The sequence below is a fragment of the Ostrinia nubilalis genome, chromosome 10 (genome assembly GCF_963855985.1).
Source record: "Ostrinia nubilalis chromosome 10, ilOstNubi1.1, whole genome shotgun sequence".
Taxonomy (NCBI): Eukaryota; Metazoa; Arthropoda; class Insecta; order Lepidoptera; family Crambidae; genus Ostrinia; species Ostrinia nubilalis.
In genome coordinates this window covers 14,817,425-14,832,018 of record NC_087097.1, presented here as the reverse complement: position 1 = coordinate 14,832,018, position 14,594 = coordinate 14,817,425, and the positions used below count along the sequence as shown (strand labels likewise).

The following is a 14,594-nucleotide window of genomic DNA, read 5'->3' as shown; positions in this document are numbered from 1 at the left end:
CCAATTAGTTTCATTTAAATCTTTAACGCCTCGTTAAATAGTACTTACAACCCCGTCGAGTTAACTGCGCACCTGGTGGATGTGACGTCACATCACATCGACCCTGGTACGGACAGGGCAAACGCGGGGATTCCAGCGTGGTGCTCAGTTAGCTTGATCGGTTGCAATGGCATAAGGCATTTGTATAGAAAAGGAATATGGAACGTTTTGGTCTCAATCGGGTCTTCGCATGAACAATCTACAGGGTGTTAGGTAAATGGGTATATGAGCCGACACTAGCCCATGTTAACATGGACATATAAATGGTATGGTGAAGTCTTCATTTTAATTATTTTAATTTTCATACAAATCTGATTTTATAAAATTTATATTGTATGAAAATTTAAAAACATAAAATGATGATATCAAATTTCTGACTTCACCATACCATTTATATGCCCATGTTAACATGGGCTAGTGTCGGCTCATATACCCATTTACCTAACACCCTGTATAAAAGAAATCAAAGAAAATCCAGAAGCTACGAAACCTTTGCTTAATGTACCACTTGAACAAGGCATGATATGTAAAGTGACACTTGTGATGCTTTTTTGTTTTAATTAGTTTAATCTAAATCCTTAGATTAATAAAACCTAGATAGATAGTCAGTGCACGAAAGGTGAGGCAGTTTTTAGGGAGCCGGCACGGCTCACCCGTAAACGTCACATGAACTGTCAAAGTGAAAAATTGGTAAACACGTCCGACTTATTTTAATTAATTAAAACGGTTTGTGCTGTGAAAGGGTGTCTAAAATACATCAGAAAAACGAAAGAAAGTGACCAGTGTTACATTTCATAAGTAAGTACTACAATTCGACGCGTATTTTGCTTGAATTTGGCTCTCAAAAATTAAATACGGTAATGATACCAGTAACAAGAAAATTTATTTCCCAATTGTTCGCCGTACAAATACACTTCCTTTTTTATGAAATCGAGACTTTTAAGTCGATTTATCTTATTGTTATTAGGTAGGTACTTTGAATTCAATAAATAAGTAAGTACATGATGCGTTTTGTTTTTATTAATTATAAAATAATTAAAAACGTATTAAAAATTTCCCTACTTTCGGGAAAATCGCCTTCACTGTCTACACTCCCCAACAAAATTGACACTAATGACATAAGATTTTTGCCTCACTCTTGACGAAGCGTTTGTATGAAGACTATCCATCTAGGTTTTATTAATCTAAGTCTAAATCTCTATAGACTCCATCGTAGTGTCTGTTTGGGCCGTAGGTTTTTGGGCCTTCGGCCATAATTATGTCATAACAACATAAAGGGTGTCTTTCCTTCCAAAAAATACAGGGTATAGTGCGGCACATCATGCTTGACACTGTGGCATATTATACCTTCTGCAGGCTTGCTGACAGGATTGCTACTGCTACTTTAAATATAATTTGCAAGAAACGTGTGTACTTTAATTGTTTTTTCAATAGTTTAAAATATGATTACGAATCGGGTGAACGGTGAGCCCAAAAGGTGAGCCCGTAGGTAGAGGCGCCTGTATACGTAACTGACCTACTCTCATGAACATTTGTTAGGGCTTTCTAGAAACAGTTTAGCTGCCATCAAATTGAAAGTAACTTCTTTCCTAACTTCGATATTGGGGCAGATTGGGGCAGGTCAATAATAACAGATAAACGTTACTAATAACGTCGTGAAATAAATATTATTATCTGCCTTACGCCCTACAGGTGGAAAAAGGATTATAGAATATAACTCAAGGCAATATAGACTCAATGCTGTTGTATTAGAGTACTTTCTTAATTCAGTCAAAAATGCACAATCTTCTGAATGAATATCTGTGTCACAGTAGATATATGAGCTAAAGCAGTACGGAAACTTAGCCCTTTCGGCGAGTTAAATACCTACACTTCAACTGAGTGTTAGGGTTGGCACTCTTAATCTTTATAAAATTAATAAGGTTCTGACTTACTTATTTATTAAAACGTTTATTTAGGTTGTTTAATTATCAAATACCTAATGGAATAAATTAATTGACTAAGTAGTTAACAAAAAAATAAAACGTTAATTAGGTTCTATAATGATCGAATACATAATCGAATAAATTGATTAAGTACTATTAGAGGCCGGTAGAAGATATTCTATTCTCATAAATAAAATACCGGATACTTACTTTCACATAGCTATTGCCTCATTTTAAATACAGTTCATCACTTAGTACAAAAGCGCGCGGAGCAAATTACTTTATCAAATAGAACACATAAATTGTTAAAAAGCGTAATTACGTAATTTAAAAAGAACTATTACAAAATCAGATGTAAGCACTTTATTTAAAAAGTAATATTTAATCATTTTTACAATTCAGAATTATTACGAAGTTTAAAAAATGAAAGTTCTGGTTTTGAAGATGCCGAGTTCAAGCAGCCACATACTACGCAATACACTCGTGGCATGTTTTTTAAAAATACAGCGGACAGTGCATGCAATAAAATTATTATTAAAAACACAACGCGCGCGACACTCGCGACGGATGGACTGCGAGGTTCGCTTAGAGCTCGTGTAAAGCGTGCGTCTGTGTGCGTGAGTCTGATTTCGAGCGTTTGTATGAAGCTTCCGTACTGTTTGATTTATCTACTGTGTCTGTGTCCTGTCATTAGTGTCATTGATATTCAGCTGATTAGGGATGGGCAAACGGAAAAAAAATATCGATATTTATCGTATCGATATTTTTCAAATATATCGATATATATCGCCCAAGAAATATCGATATTTCGATATATCGATATTTTTTGCCCAATTTGCAATTATTTATAAAAATGGCAAAAATTATCTAAATTTTAAAGAAAACACATGTCGCTGTTTCAACTCAAGTTGTAATATTTCAATTTATTTTTTCGAATGAGCAATTAAACATTGACAAAAAAACATTATTCAAACCAGTATTTGTCTGATATTGACATCAGGAGCACTCTTTGTTTGATGTGTTCTCCTGTAAGTCTGCTCCTATCATTTGGCACAGCCAAATTTATCGCTGAAGCTACCCTTTCAGATGACAAATATATCGATTTTGATATCTGAAAATAAATATCGAAAATTGATATATCGCCGGAAAAAATATCGCTAATTTATATCGATATTTTTCTGAAAAAATATCGATATTTTGATATATCGATATTTTTTACCCAATCCTACAGCTGATTCATGATGGCTCCTTGATGGCTCAATTTATTGATTTTATTATTTTATTCATACAAGTTTCCTCCCATGTTGTTTCTTCTTCTTTTTTGTTCTTGGCAATACTCGTCGAGGTCCCATGTTGTTTTGTAAACTTTTACTCAGTGAATGTGAAAAAGTAATTTAGTGTAAAAAGGAAAAGCAGGATCATTTTCCTATCATTATAATAACCAGTTTATTGTTGTAAACATTGACTAAAAAGCACTACTACCTCTTCCGTCTGGTATTAAACCAAATTCTCCTTTAGATTCTCCTTACGTATGTGGGATACTGTTGCGACAATCTTATTTCGATTTCTTCAAGCCGCCATGGAGTTCCCTGACCTCGGCGAGCACTGCCAGAAAGCAGGTTGCAACCAAACCGACTTCTTACCACTTCAGTGCAAGTGCGGCAAAGTACTATGCCGAGTCCACTTTTTGGACCACTGCACGTCAAGCGAGTGTGAGTTGGCGCCTAAACCTAAGGAAGTCAACCTCAAAAGCGATGACCAGATTTTTAAATGCTCCGAGAAGGGATGCAGGAAGGGGAATCTACATGAAATGCTATGTGGAAAGTGCAAGAAACATTACTGCATAGAGCACAGATTTCATCCGTAAGTTTTATTCAGTATCTTAAATATTACCAAAAGGTTTTTAATAACTTAACAAAGAAAATTGCTTAAGGTGGGAATCGAACCCATGACCATTCACTTGCCGTCGCATGATAGTCAACTGACTGTTCTCACCATTTTTGCTCAAATTTAGTTCTCGAGATGTCTCAAACGTTTAAATTTAACAACTATACATTAGATCTTTTAAGTTAAATCTATACTTATAATAAATCTGTAGAGAGATCAATTCTGTACATGAAATATATTTTCAAAATAACTATCAGAGGGTGATTAGTGATCGATACTGATGCCAAAAATGCAATGAGTAAAATTTTTGTCTGTCTGTCTGTCTGTCTGTCTGTCTGTCTGTCTGTATGTTCCTTATAGAAACAAAAACTACTGGACGGATTTTAACGAAATTTGGTACAATTATTCTTCGTACTCCTGGGCAGGTTATAGGATACTTAGGAATTCCCACGGGAACGGGAATTAGCGGGAAAATCCATTTGTATGAAAAATCTAAACCGCTTAAGTTAGACGCTTGAAATTTGGCATGCAGGTATCATAGTAAACTTAAAGCTTAGTTACAACAGGATATTGCAAAATTCCCACGGGAACGGGAGTTAGCGGGAAAAAACTTTTGTATGAAAAAATCTAAACCGCGTGATAGATGAAGGGGGTAAAACGGGATCCACGCGTACGAAGTCGCGGGCGGCCGCTAGTACTATTATAAAATAATGTAGGTCTGGAGTTCACTAGCTCTTAATCTACTACCATAGAACTCATTTTTCTTATTTATTTACAGAACATGTCCAGAAATAGACGATGAAACTATGGCGGCGAAAATTGAACAGTTCGAAGCCCCAAGAAAGCAGTTCCAGATAGCCAACCAACATCTACAGGAAACTGTAAGTATTATCAATGTTGTATGTGTAGCCTTGATGTTTATAAGGAATAATGTTTGCCCTATCTGTTATTTATACAGATAACAGAAAATATACGAAAAGCTCTACAATCGTCTGCTAAGGTGAAGACTGCATCAAAGATTCACCTTATGAGAATCAAACAGAAAGCTGTCGGACCTAAGTCTGTCCCTGTCTCTGATAGGGTCTATTTTGCTATCGGCAAACCTAAAAACATGGAACCAAAGACTGTGAAGGTTATTGACGATGTCAATAACTTGGTGAAAATCGATAATCTTAACTTGGACCCAGACTTAAAGGGAGCTGTTGGGGTGTTCGTCAGCACAAAATGGAGCTTAGGCAGAGCCATAGATAGCATTTGTGACTCCTCTAACATTACAAATAATAATAACAGAATGGAAAAAGTGAAATTAAGACTTTTCCGACAGCTGGACGGGTACTGTATCAGTCCTATAAAAATGGACGTGGAAATTGGAGATCTGATGAAACAAGAAGTATTGATTGAAGGTGACAAACTCATTATCGAATACATTGATACAAACATTCTTAGAAATTTGGACGAACATGCTCAGATATTCTTAAGTTGACATTGTAAGTAAAATTAATTTTATTCACAAATATACACAATACATTTAAAGTTTTTTTTTTATTTGAATTGCAAGCACAAAAATCTCAAACAGTTAAGAAGGGTTTGTTTTCAAAGTTCATTTTTGCTTGGGTGTTCATTAAATGAAACAACACAATGTAAATAAATAGTCTTATAATAATACCAGTATTCATTCATCATTCTTAAAGCTAACACTTAAAACATAGCATCACCATTTCCTTTACTAATTTGTGATTGACTTCTCTGGTAGTCTACTAGAGGTAGAAGAGGTGCTGGGTTAGACGGATTCGTGTGGGCCGTCGGGGGCGGCGTCGTGGCCAATTTGTACTTCTCTACCAGCCAGTTGCAATGACCAGTCCTAGCTATGAGCATTATAAAGTCCCTCCGGTACTGTTTCGTTAATATCGCGTACAGGAACGGATTCGCGCACGCGTTCAAAGGATAAAAAAACACTAGTAACACTTTTCCGTGACTTACATCTACTAACGGCACTCCAGCGAGTGCTGTGACCCCGAAAAAGGCCACTGGCGCCCAGCACAGCAGGTTGGTTCCTATCAACAACGCCATCTTATTCGCGATTCGTCTCTCGGCCGCTGCTGCTGCCCCTCTTCCTCCATACTTCTCCCCCCCTCCTCCCAATGACCTGTATATCTGTACGTAGCAGACCACAATCGTAAACCACGCTACAGCATTCGTAAGAAATAGTGATCCCTGGTAAACTCCATCTCCCACGTTCTGACTCTCAACCGGTAGGCAAATAGAAGTCGAAGAGTAATCTGAGACTCCAGCAAGAGGCAGTCCAGCCATCAGAAACGAGAACAGCCACCCCCCGATCATAATCTTCGCGGCTGCCAACAAAGAGATTCGCCTCTCCAGATATATGGCGTATGTAATCGCAAACCATCGTTCAAGAGTTACAACGCTGAGTGTGAAAACTGATAGCTGTCCAGAGAATACTGAGAGGAAGCCAGCAATCTTGCATCCGACGCCGTACTGCCAATCGTAGGCATAGTTAAAGAACTCTCCGTAAGATCTGAGGTCTACGACGGCAAGCATGAAGAGGTAGATGCCGGTGCAAAGGTCGGAGAAAGCGAGATGACACATGAGGAACCTTGGGACAGTGAGTTCCGATTGGTTTGTGAGAAGGACAGTCAGCACAGCGATGTTGCCGACGACAGCTGCTGCGATCACGAACCAGACGCTGGCTCGCAGCCACGACCAACCCATGACATCTTCGCACGGGTTTAGCGCGTCTGGTTGCGGAGTGCAAACGACCTTTGGTTTCCTGGAAATAAAAAAGAAAGTTAATCATATCGAAGAAAATGGCTAAGGATATGACTCAGTAGCTGCATTGAAGATGGCCTATGTTTAGCAGAACTAGGTAGGCCGATGATGATGAACTATGGTCTAACGGGTTTGAAACAGCAGTTCCTTCTAAGTTTCTTAAAACTACTCAAAAGAGATTTTTTACTGAACAAAAATTTATCTTCCGCAGTCTGTATCCCATTATCATCATAAACTTTAATTCTTACTCCTGCAATGTCGTAACCAAAACTTTATACATAAAATGATTCATTCATTCGAATAGAAATAAGATTTCACTGATTTATTCATTAATTGCCCTGCTTATCACTTGCCTGTAGCGGCTAATGCAGTCTGAGTCTAGGGCTTTGTTCCTTCAGTTGTTACGAACCTCGTGTATTGCAATATTAGAAAAAAAACTACACTACGTGAAGAAACGGCGAAAGAAAACCTTCCACTTGAAGCGAAAATGGGAGGTCGCAGACATATTCTTATTTTTTTCCATTTTCTTACCCAGTCATGAAGCCGGCGCAATTGTAAGCCACCTTCTGCGAAGAGACGTTGCTATCTATCGGGGCGTGGAACTGGTCGCTGTTCTCTGAGCTAGACGGTTCGTCGAAGTAATAGTCGTTGCTGTCGAAGCCGGTCTCCTCGCTGGTGGTAGGAGTCTCGTCTTCAGTCCTGATAGGAAAATATCAGTTAATTATGTTCTGTACAGGCTTCTAACAATCGTGTAGGTACTGAGTACAAATTTTTACTCTTAGGGCTACAGCAAACATGCTACTTTTAGCATCGGAGATCGGCGATTTAGCCGCTTTTTAGAAGCTGAATGTCCTTATCACGGCCGAACCACTGACCCTTCAAAGCTCAGGTTTTTCCTATATTGAAGGTCAGGGGAACAACAAATTTGCTTAAACACGAAGTTTGTTAATTAATGTGATTAAGATTTTAAGCTGTATTGGTGTTATGGTTTGGAAATAAACTATTTATTATTATTATTTATATTTTGTGCTTTTTTCATCTCAGCTTAAAAGCTGGAAAATTAAAGATCAGCAGATTATTATTATCATTAATGCAGCGATGACCACACATTCCACACCGCACCACAGAATAAGTAATAGTACAGGTACAGAAGGATTACTCCGCAAGACGATTTAAATAAATGCGAGTCTTGCTACGACGCGATACAGTGGAATTCAGCTCGCACAGCACTACGTACCTACAATTTTATTCACCTACAAGTTTTGTCTCTTTCTATCGCGTGCCTCTGAACTCTTCTTACGCTGTTAGGGTTGCTGTCTAGTGAAAAAATAATTAATCTACTTATTTGTAATGAGGTACGTAAGTAGGTAAGTATGCATTCATTATGGGAAACCTTGGGAGAGGCCTTTGTCCAGCAGTGGACGTCATTTGGCTGAAACGAACGAACGCATTCTGAGCAGTAGTCATAGTAGGTTAGGTTCCTATACTATCCTAAGAATTATTGATTACCTACATGGCCAACATACCTTTCAGCATCTTTGGGAAGCGAAAAAAAAGATAAATCCGGTAGATTTCTTTTCGAATTTAAACACCCGAACGCCGCACAATATTTCTTTCTCTTTATGTCCATTTTTAAATAATACTTCGATCATAAAATTATAATCATACTACAACGCACGCCAGCGTCCTGACGGGCGCGCGCGTGACACTCGACTGATATAATACCCGCCGGCGGGGCGCTTCGCTGTAGGTAATTATCGGATGTACCGCGCGGAGTGAGCCAGGCCTGACCGCACACTTAAATGAGTCGCTTTTCGGAAGCTCGACTGCGGGAGTGTAACTCCGGATAACATTCGGATTGCTGCGGACCTTATTTCATCTAATAAAGTTCAAAATATGTTGTCAACAGTTAGGTACCACCAGATAAAGTTTTAAGTCTCACTCTCCAGAAAGTTACTTACTCTAAATCCTCCGTTAGTTTTCTTATTCGCCTGTCTCTCAGGGATCTTCTTCTCCGTGATTCTGTCTTCTGATCAATGTTCCCGCATTTCTGTACAAGAAACACATTTATTGTAAGATTTGTCAACAAAAGCTTTTTTGGCAGTGCTTAACAATACTAGTATTTCAGTAAGAGCCGGACTGTGAGTTTAGGGGGCCCTGGGCTAATACTACTTAGGGGCTCATCTACTATACTCTTTCGCATTATCGTCTATTATATTATTGACTTCGACTTGAGTTAGCTGGGGGCCCCTTGAATCCCAGGGGCCCTGGGCTGAATCCCAAAAAGCCATATGGTAGATCCGGCCCTGAGTTCAGTTACCGGGTTACAGCGTAAATACGTAATACATAGTAACGGGTTCGATTCCGCGGGAGCCGGTGGACTATTATAGAGCGATGCAACATGGTTTTCGCGTTTAAAATTGTTCCCTGGGTCTCAAACTCCGTACCAAATTACATATAAACAACTTTTACGAGCTAATATTACTATGATGATACCTAATATCATTAGGACTACCTATTCGCACCTCTCGTTCCCACCGCTGCAACTCCTGTGTGTGTAGCCAGGATCTACAGCTTATAAGGCCAGGGTCTACAGCTAATATCATTAGGAGGGAATTCTCACCTCTTTTACAAGTGCCAGTTGCATTTCGAAGAGCTTGTGTCTTGCCGGGTTGTGCCTCTCGGGGAACGCAAAGGCGCAGCAGTGGAAGTGATGGGTTAGCCGGGCTTCTTGTAGTTGCTGCGAAAAGTAAATAAAGGGTGAACGTGCGGAAAAATTGTCTAGCTGACAAAAAAATAATTCTGTGATAAACTCATGAATACAGAAACAATCGGCAATTCCGGCAATAAAAATAGAGGCACAACATAATACATATAATACTCATTGTAATGAGGGTTTTCGCGATTGAAAAATCCGCCAGATGGCAATACGTAGACGCGAGGTCCAAATGCTGCATGATTGGTTATTTTTGACATGACATTGACAGATATGTCAAAATCACGCAGCATTTGGACCTCGCGTCTACGTATCCATCTGGTGGACTTTTCAATCGCGAAAACCCTCATTACATTGTCCAAATATGTAGAGCCCATTCTAACTTAAGACTTGCCTTGTACCGTTTGTGCTTTACTAAATTAATCATACTCGTAAAATACTGCTTTCTAATTTTGTGAAGGCAAGTTTTACGGGATTTATTTTTCAAATGAAAAACGTTGTCACACTCAATGAGAAAGAATAATTTTGTCTGCTTACCCGAAATTCGTAAATAGATGGGATGTACTTGAGTGACGGGGTCCTTTCTATTTTAAGCACTTGTAGGTTCTCCAGGCCCTTGGTCGGCAGGGAGTCTATTATCGTGCTGCTTAAATCCCTAGACAGAATGTAAAAGGAATAGATAAATTGAGTGTTGGTTAAACCCTAAGTCCTAGGAAAACTTATTTAACAAACAATTCCAGCCCTGAAAACCTTAAATGAGTTTTCAATTATTGGCAAAACTAGACTTTTCGATTGTGTTGCCAAAAAGGTGACGTCATAGGTTTATGTTACAAAATGATACTAAATTGAAGTTAAAATGATACTTAAATACTCTCCTGGGACTAGCCCACACGTTGAAAATGAAAATTTTAGCTGCTAATTTGGCAGGCTATCAGGGACTTTTAACGAAAGCTTTTACGCCCGTATTCACAAACATTACTATGAGGTCTCATAGTGCGCGTGGGCGCACAGGGTAACAAACGAACCAATCACAGAGCTCTATTCAACGCTGTGCGTTCGATTTGCTGCTTCACTTAAGCAAGCATCGTTTGTGGATACGGGCGTTAGACAAATAGTATCTTGTTAAAACTATCATAATAAACTTACAGTTGTCTCAGTAAAAGATTTCCAGCGAATGCGTTTTCGTCCAAATGCTTCAGTTTCGTGTTTCCTCGGAAACTCCTGAAAAACAGGATTATTTAGGTATTATTTGTTTTTAAAGTGCCATACCTGTGAAATGTGAAAGGAAAGCAAGCAAGAGCAGTCTTAATCGAGGTTTATTTAGACTAGCAATGAAATTTTCAGAAGTTGATTGACTTCCACAAGCTTGCTACAGCTGTAAACAGCTTGCGGAAGTCAACTTCTGCAAGTTTTATTCTAAACTTCGCATTAAGAAGGATACTTACAGTCTTGATATCTGTGCGTTTTTGAATGCAAATGCAGGTACTTCTTCAATCAGGTTTAGATTTAGTGATCTGTAAAATAAATTAATGCACTGTCAAAAAAATTAAGTACTTCAAAATCACTATATCGATTTTAAAGGAAATTTTTAAAACTATTAACACGTTAACTGCATGTGGGTCAAAAACTATAGAGTTACCTACTCATTATTTTTGTGAATCTGGAGCTTTCAAAAGCTCATAATGCGCCCATTCAAGCGTTATTTAAAACAATTTACTGGAAAAATAATATTATAACTAATAACGGGAAAGCAAGTTATAGTTTACATTTCACACATAATTATCTAGGTTGGTCTTACAGGCCGAAGGTACTTAAACATAGTAGTTATGAAGTTTTAGGTATTTTTTTGATAAAATAAATAAAAAAAAAACAAAGAAAAGATTTGATTTTTGCTTTGAATAGGCTCCGAAACTACTGGACCAATTCGAAAAATTCTTTCACCTTTAAAAACCTTAATTATTTCTGATGAACGGTACGAAGTGCGCCAGGTCAGCTTTGTGTGTATAAGATAAAAATAAAACATCATAACGGTATGTACCTAGGGACTTACACTTGATCGGCGGAGACACGCAACGCATGGGGCGTCAGCCGCTTGATGTGATTGCCTTCCAAGTCTCTGGAAAACAAAGTAAGTTTTACTGTAATGTACAGATGACTGCATATCAAGCAGCACCGTGGTTGACGTACATAGGTTTGCTAAATAAACCGGTTAAAATCTTCTTATATAGGTAGGTACATAGTAATATTTTTTTTATGCATAACAAGGCAAGTATTTGACCACAATCGCACCTGGTGTTAAGTGGGATGCAGTCTAGGATGGTACATATCTGCCCTGTAAGTGCCTTTGCACTCTCGTCTTGAAAAGGCCCGGATTATAGTGTTCGGGAAAGACAGCAGCAGGCAGCGAATTTCAGTCCCTAGCTGTTCGCATTATTAATCGGACTTTATAGCGCGATCGGAGCTTAATTTCGGTACATTAGTTAAAGAGGCTTATCAAGCGCTTAAACTAAGTTTTTACCATACTTACCAGCATGTGATACGCTGGCACTGACTCCGAAAATTCCAATCATGCCTCGTGCGTGATTGTGCTAAGAAAGACGCAATTATTTTTTCTACTTTTTAGTCCTTTAAATTTTTGGGTTTAGTTTTCAGTTTTACTCGTTTAGACGTGAATTTTCGGGCCTTAGAGACAACATACGAACAGTAGAGCTAAAAATAAACAAACACACTAGGGATGATATATGTATTGTTCTATGTAACAACGAAAGTGATACTTTATACTTTCTATGACGTAAGCTCAGAGCTTTTAGCTTCAGCTATAGTGTAGGCTGAAACGTATACTCGAGGTTACTGTCGGTGATTTGCATCAATTGTGAGCGTTTGGTCTATTTAGAAACAGTTGATTTATTACTGCATTAACTGAATTTGTAATTTTTAGCTTATTCGGTTCTAGGTCACACTTTAAAGTTTCAATTGTTTTGTTTAACTCAACATAATTTAGGACATGGGTGATATGATTACAGAGATGACTCGTAATTCGTAAATACAGACCTCTTAATGCAGTAGATTTTCGTCTATACCTTTAATTATAGTAAACAGTTACTGTGTCCAAAATATGTAGAAGTGTACAGATTACCAATGTTTCAGTTAAAAACACATAGTAACTATATTTTATTTATTACGCATCATCATAACGCTTATAATTTAGTAATACAACGTAATGAGTAATAGCTACTAACCATTTTTACTCGAAATCCGTACTTAAATAGAGACGCGTATAATCTAAACAAACATGTCTGATTGTTTACTAGTACGCTTAGACATTGTGTTTACTACAAGAAAGAGTTTGAAAAACTAGGCTGTACCAAAATAGAAAATAGCCATACTCAATGGCGTTCGTTCGTTTCAGCCGAAAGACGTCCACTGCTGGACAAAGGCCTCCCCCAAGGATTTCCACAAAGACCGGTCCTGCGCCGCTCGCATCGAGGCACCTCCCGCGGGCGGCGTATCTAGGGTTATTTTTCAGGGGCTGATATGCCATGTCACGACCAACCTCATATAGGTTTTAATAAACGTCTGATTTATCGAATTCCATGACCTAAACTATTTTAATTTCGTTGTCTCTTTCTAACATACGGTAGATTGTACTTACATAGCCTGCAGGTAAGGGATGGAAGAGTTGCCCTTCTTGGTGTCATGGACGTGGCTCAGGTTGGGTACTTCCACTAGCCCTGACGTAGTGATGATGCTGTGGAAGATAAATTCAATTTAGTCTTATTTGATACCCTATAATCTTATGTACCCCTTAACCCGTTGACAGTTATCGGTATTCACTTGTAGAAATACCCAAAAAAAATTTTATTTTACATATATTTTATGTATTTCAAATAATAATCCAAATTATTAAAAAAAAAACGTTGACCCACGTAGATCATTGTTACGGCACAGTCATAGTTGTACACTGGCTTCCTCGGGTGCTTATTCCTTTTCACTTCTTAGTCTCAATATTAACTTGAATAAAATAAACAGGAAGTTCTAAATCCATCTCCAGAAGTTCATACTTCGGTTTGGCATTTTGGCCGAAGTCAAGTTGGTTAGACAATATTGGGGATTCAGTTGATCCAACAAGCATTTTTTTTTTTTTTTTTTATGTGATAGGAGGCAAACGAGCAAACGGATCACCTGATGGTAAGTGCATGCAAGCATGCAATGTCCTGCACCATAAATTGGTTCCGCTAACACTTCACACGTCCATGTCCAACTACATCGTAAGTACGCTGGCGGGTAAAATGTTTTTGTTCAAGCTATTTCGGGCTCACTGCTACATCATGAAAATAAACATTTGTTGTCTAGCCCACGTAAAGTCCATCATTTGTGGTTGACTCACTGAATATGAATAATTATGCCTAACCTAATAACCGCACGCACAACACCTACGTAATTATTTACGCCCGTATTCACAAACATGTGAACTATGAGGTCTCACAGTGCGCGTGGACGCAAAGGGTCACACGAACCAATCACGAGTTCTATTCAACGCTGTGCGTTTAATTTGCTGCTTCACTTAAGCAAGTATTGTTTGTGAATACGTATGTTAAAATATTTTGTGGGTTGTAGAGATGAAGTTTTGTATCAAAAAGTTATGAAGCATGTTGAACTATGAATCTATATGAACATCTATGGCTGTAGGTAAACACACATTTTTACATTCGTTTTCGATCAGTCATTTGATCCATTTGCCATGTCCCAAAATTCTGTATTCAACATAAAATCTATAACCTTATTTAAACACTGATTGTATCTAAATTTTCAACCAGCTGTTTTTCTTGTTTGTTTTTAAACTTGGTATTTATCAAGACCACTCGTTCTTCTGTTCTGCTTACAAGCTCAGACATGTACAATCCAATAATTATGGTCATTTTGTGATACTTTGATAACTGCTGCTGATGCGAATGTTTTATTGGGTCTTGAATGACTTTTCATCATTCATCATTACCTATCATTATTTCAGTTGACCTCCAGCATGAACGGCTGCTGTAAGGTAGCCTCCAATTTTTCGTCGTCTTTAAAGGTAGGACAAATGTTTTTTTCACAAAGATATTCTTTGCAGAATGTATGCAGTATTATTTTTTTTCGAGAGTTTGAAGTGCAAACAGTTTTGTATTTTTTTAAGTAAAATTCAGAAATTTTAGGGTATTACTTAACACTGACACTGTCATACCAAACACTTGTTTAATCTG

The 14,594-nt window shown here is 38.0% G+C and overlaps 2 protein-coding genes across 3 annotated transcripts in view; one reads left to right on the top strand and one right to left on the bottom strand.

Moving 5' to 3' along the window:
- Positions 1-3,316: 3,316 nt before the first annotated feature.
- On the top strand, positions 3,317-14,440 carry LOC135075336 (AN1-type zinc finger protein 1-like). 2 transcript variants are annotated; one of them, XM_063969755.1, is made up of 4 exons: positions 3,317-3,827; positions 4,630-4,732; positions 4,810-5,338; positions 14,366-14,440. In XM_063969755.1, exons 1-3 carry the CDS (start codon positions 3,496-3,498, stop codon positions 5,332-5,334), a joined length of 960 nt encoding a protein of 319 aa, XP_063825825.1. In that variant the 5' UTR covers positions 3,317-3,495; the 3' UTR covers positions 5,335-5,338; positions 14,366-14,440. The 2 variants fall into 2 exon arrangements, with proteins under 2 accessions (XP_063825825.1, XP_063825824.1); XM_063969754.1 differs by lacking the exon at positions 14,366-14,440 and having other exon boundaries at positions 4,810-5,384.
- Positions 5,493-14,594, bottom strand: part of LOC135075463 (lutropin-choriogonadotropic hormone receptor-like) — a 41,424-nt gene continuing 32,322 nt past the window's right edge. Inside the window, exons 5-13 of the mRNA XM_063969903.1 lie at positions 13,007-13,102; positions 11,405-11,470; positions 10,800-10,868; positions 10,501-10,575; positions 9,892-10,009; positions 9,262-9,378; positions 8,600-8,688; positions 7,170-7,337; positions 5,493-6,639 (exon numbers count right to left, since the gene is read on the bottom strand). Coding sequence (XP_063825973.1) covers positions 5,550-6,639; positions 7,170-7,337; positions 8,600-8,688; positions 9,262-9,378; positions 9,892-10,009; positions 10,501-10,575; positions 10,800-10,868; positions 11,405-11,470; positions 13,007-13,102 — 1,888 coding nt within the window. The 3' untranslated portion in view covers positions 5,493-5,549. The remainder of the gene's footprint in view (positions 6,640-7,169; positions 7,338-8,599; positions 8,689-9,261; positions 9,379-9,891; positions 10,010-10,500; positions 10,576-10,799; positions 10,869-11,404; positions 11,471-13,006; positions 13,103-14,594) is intronic.

Bases quoted from the DNA above. Each gene is read 5' to 3' on its own strand.
- LOC135075336 (XM_063969755.1), top strand. From the start codon at position 3,496: ATGTGGGATACTGTTGCGACAATCTTATTTCGATTTCTTCAAGCCGCC. The intron at 3,828-4,629 runs GTAAGTTTTATT...ATTTATTTACAG, and splicing joins ATAGAGCACAGATTTCATCC to AACATGTCCAGAAATAGACG. The intron at 4,733-4,809 runs GTAAGTATTATC...TTATTTATACAG, and splicing joins ACCAACATCTACAGGAAACT to ATAACAGAAAATATACGAAA.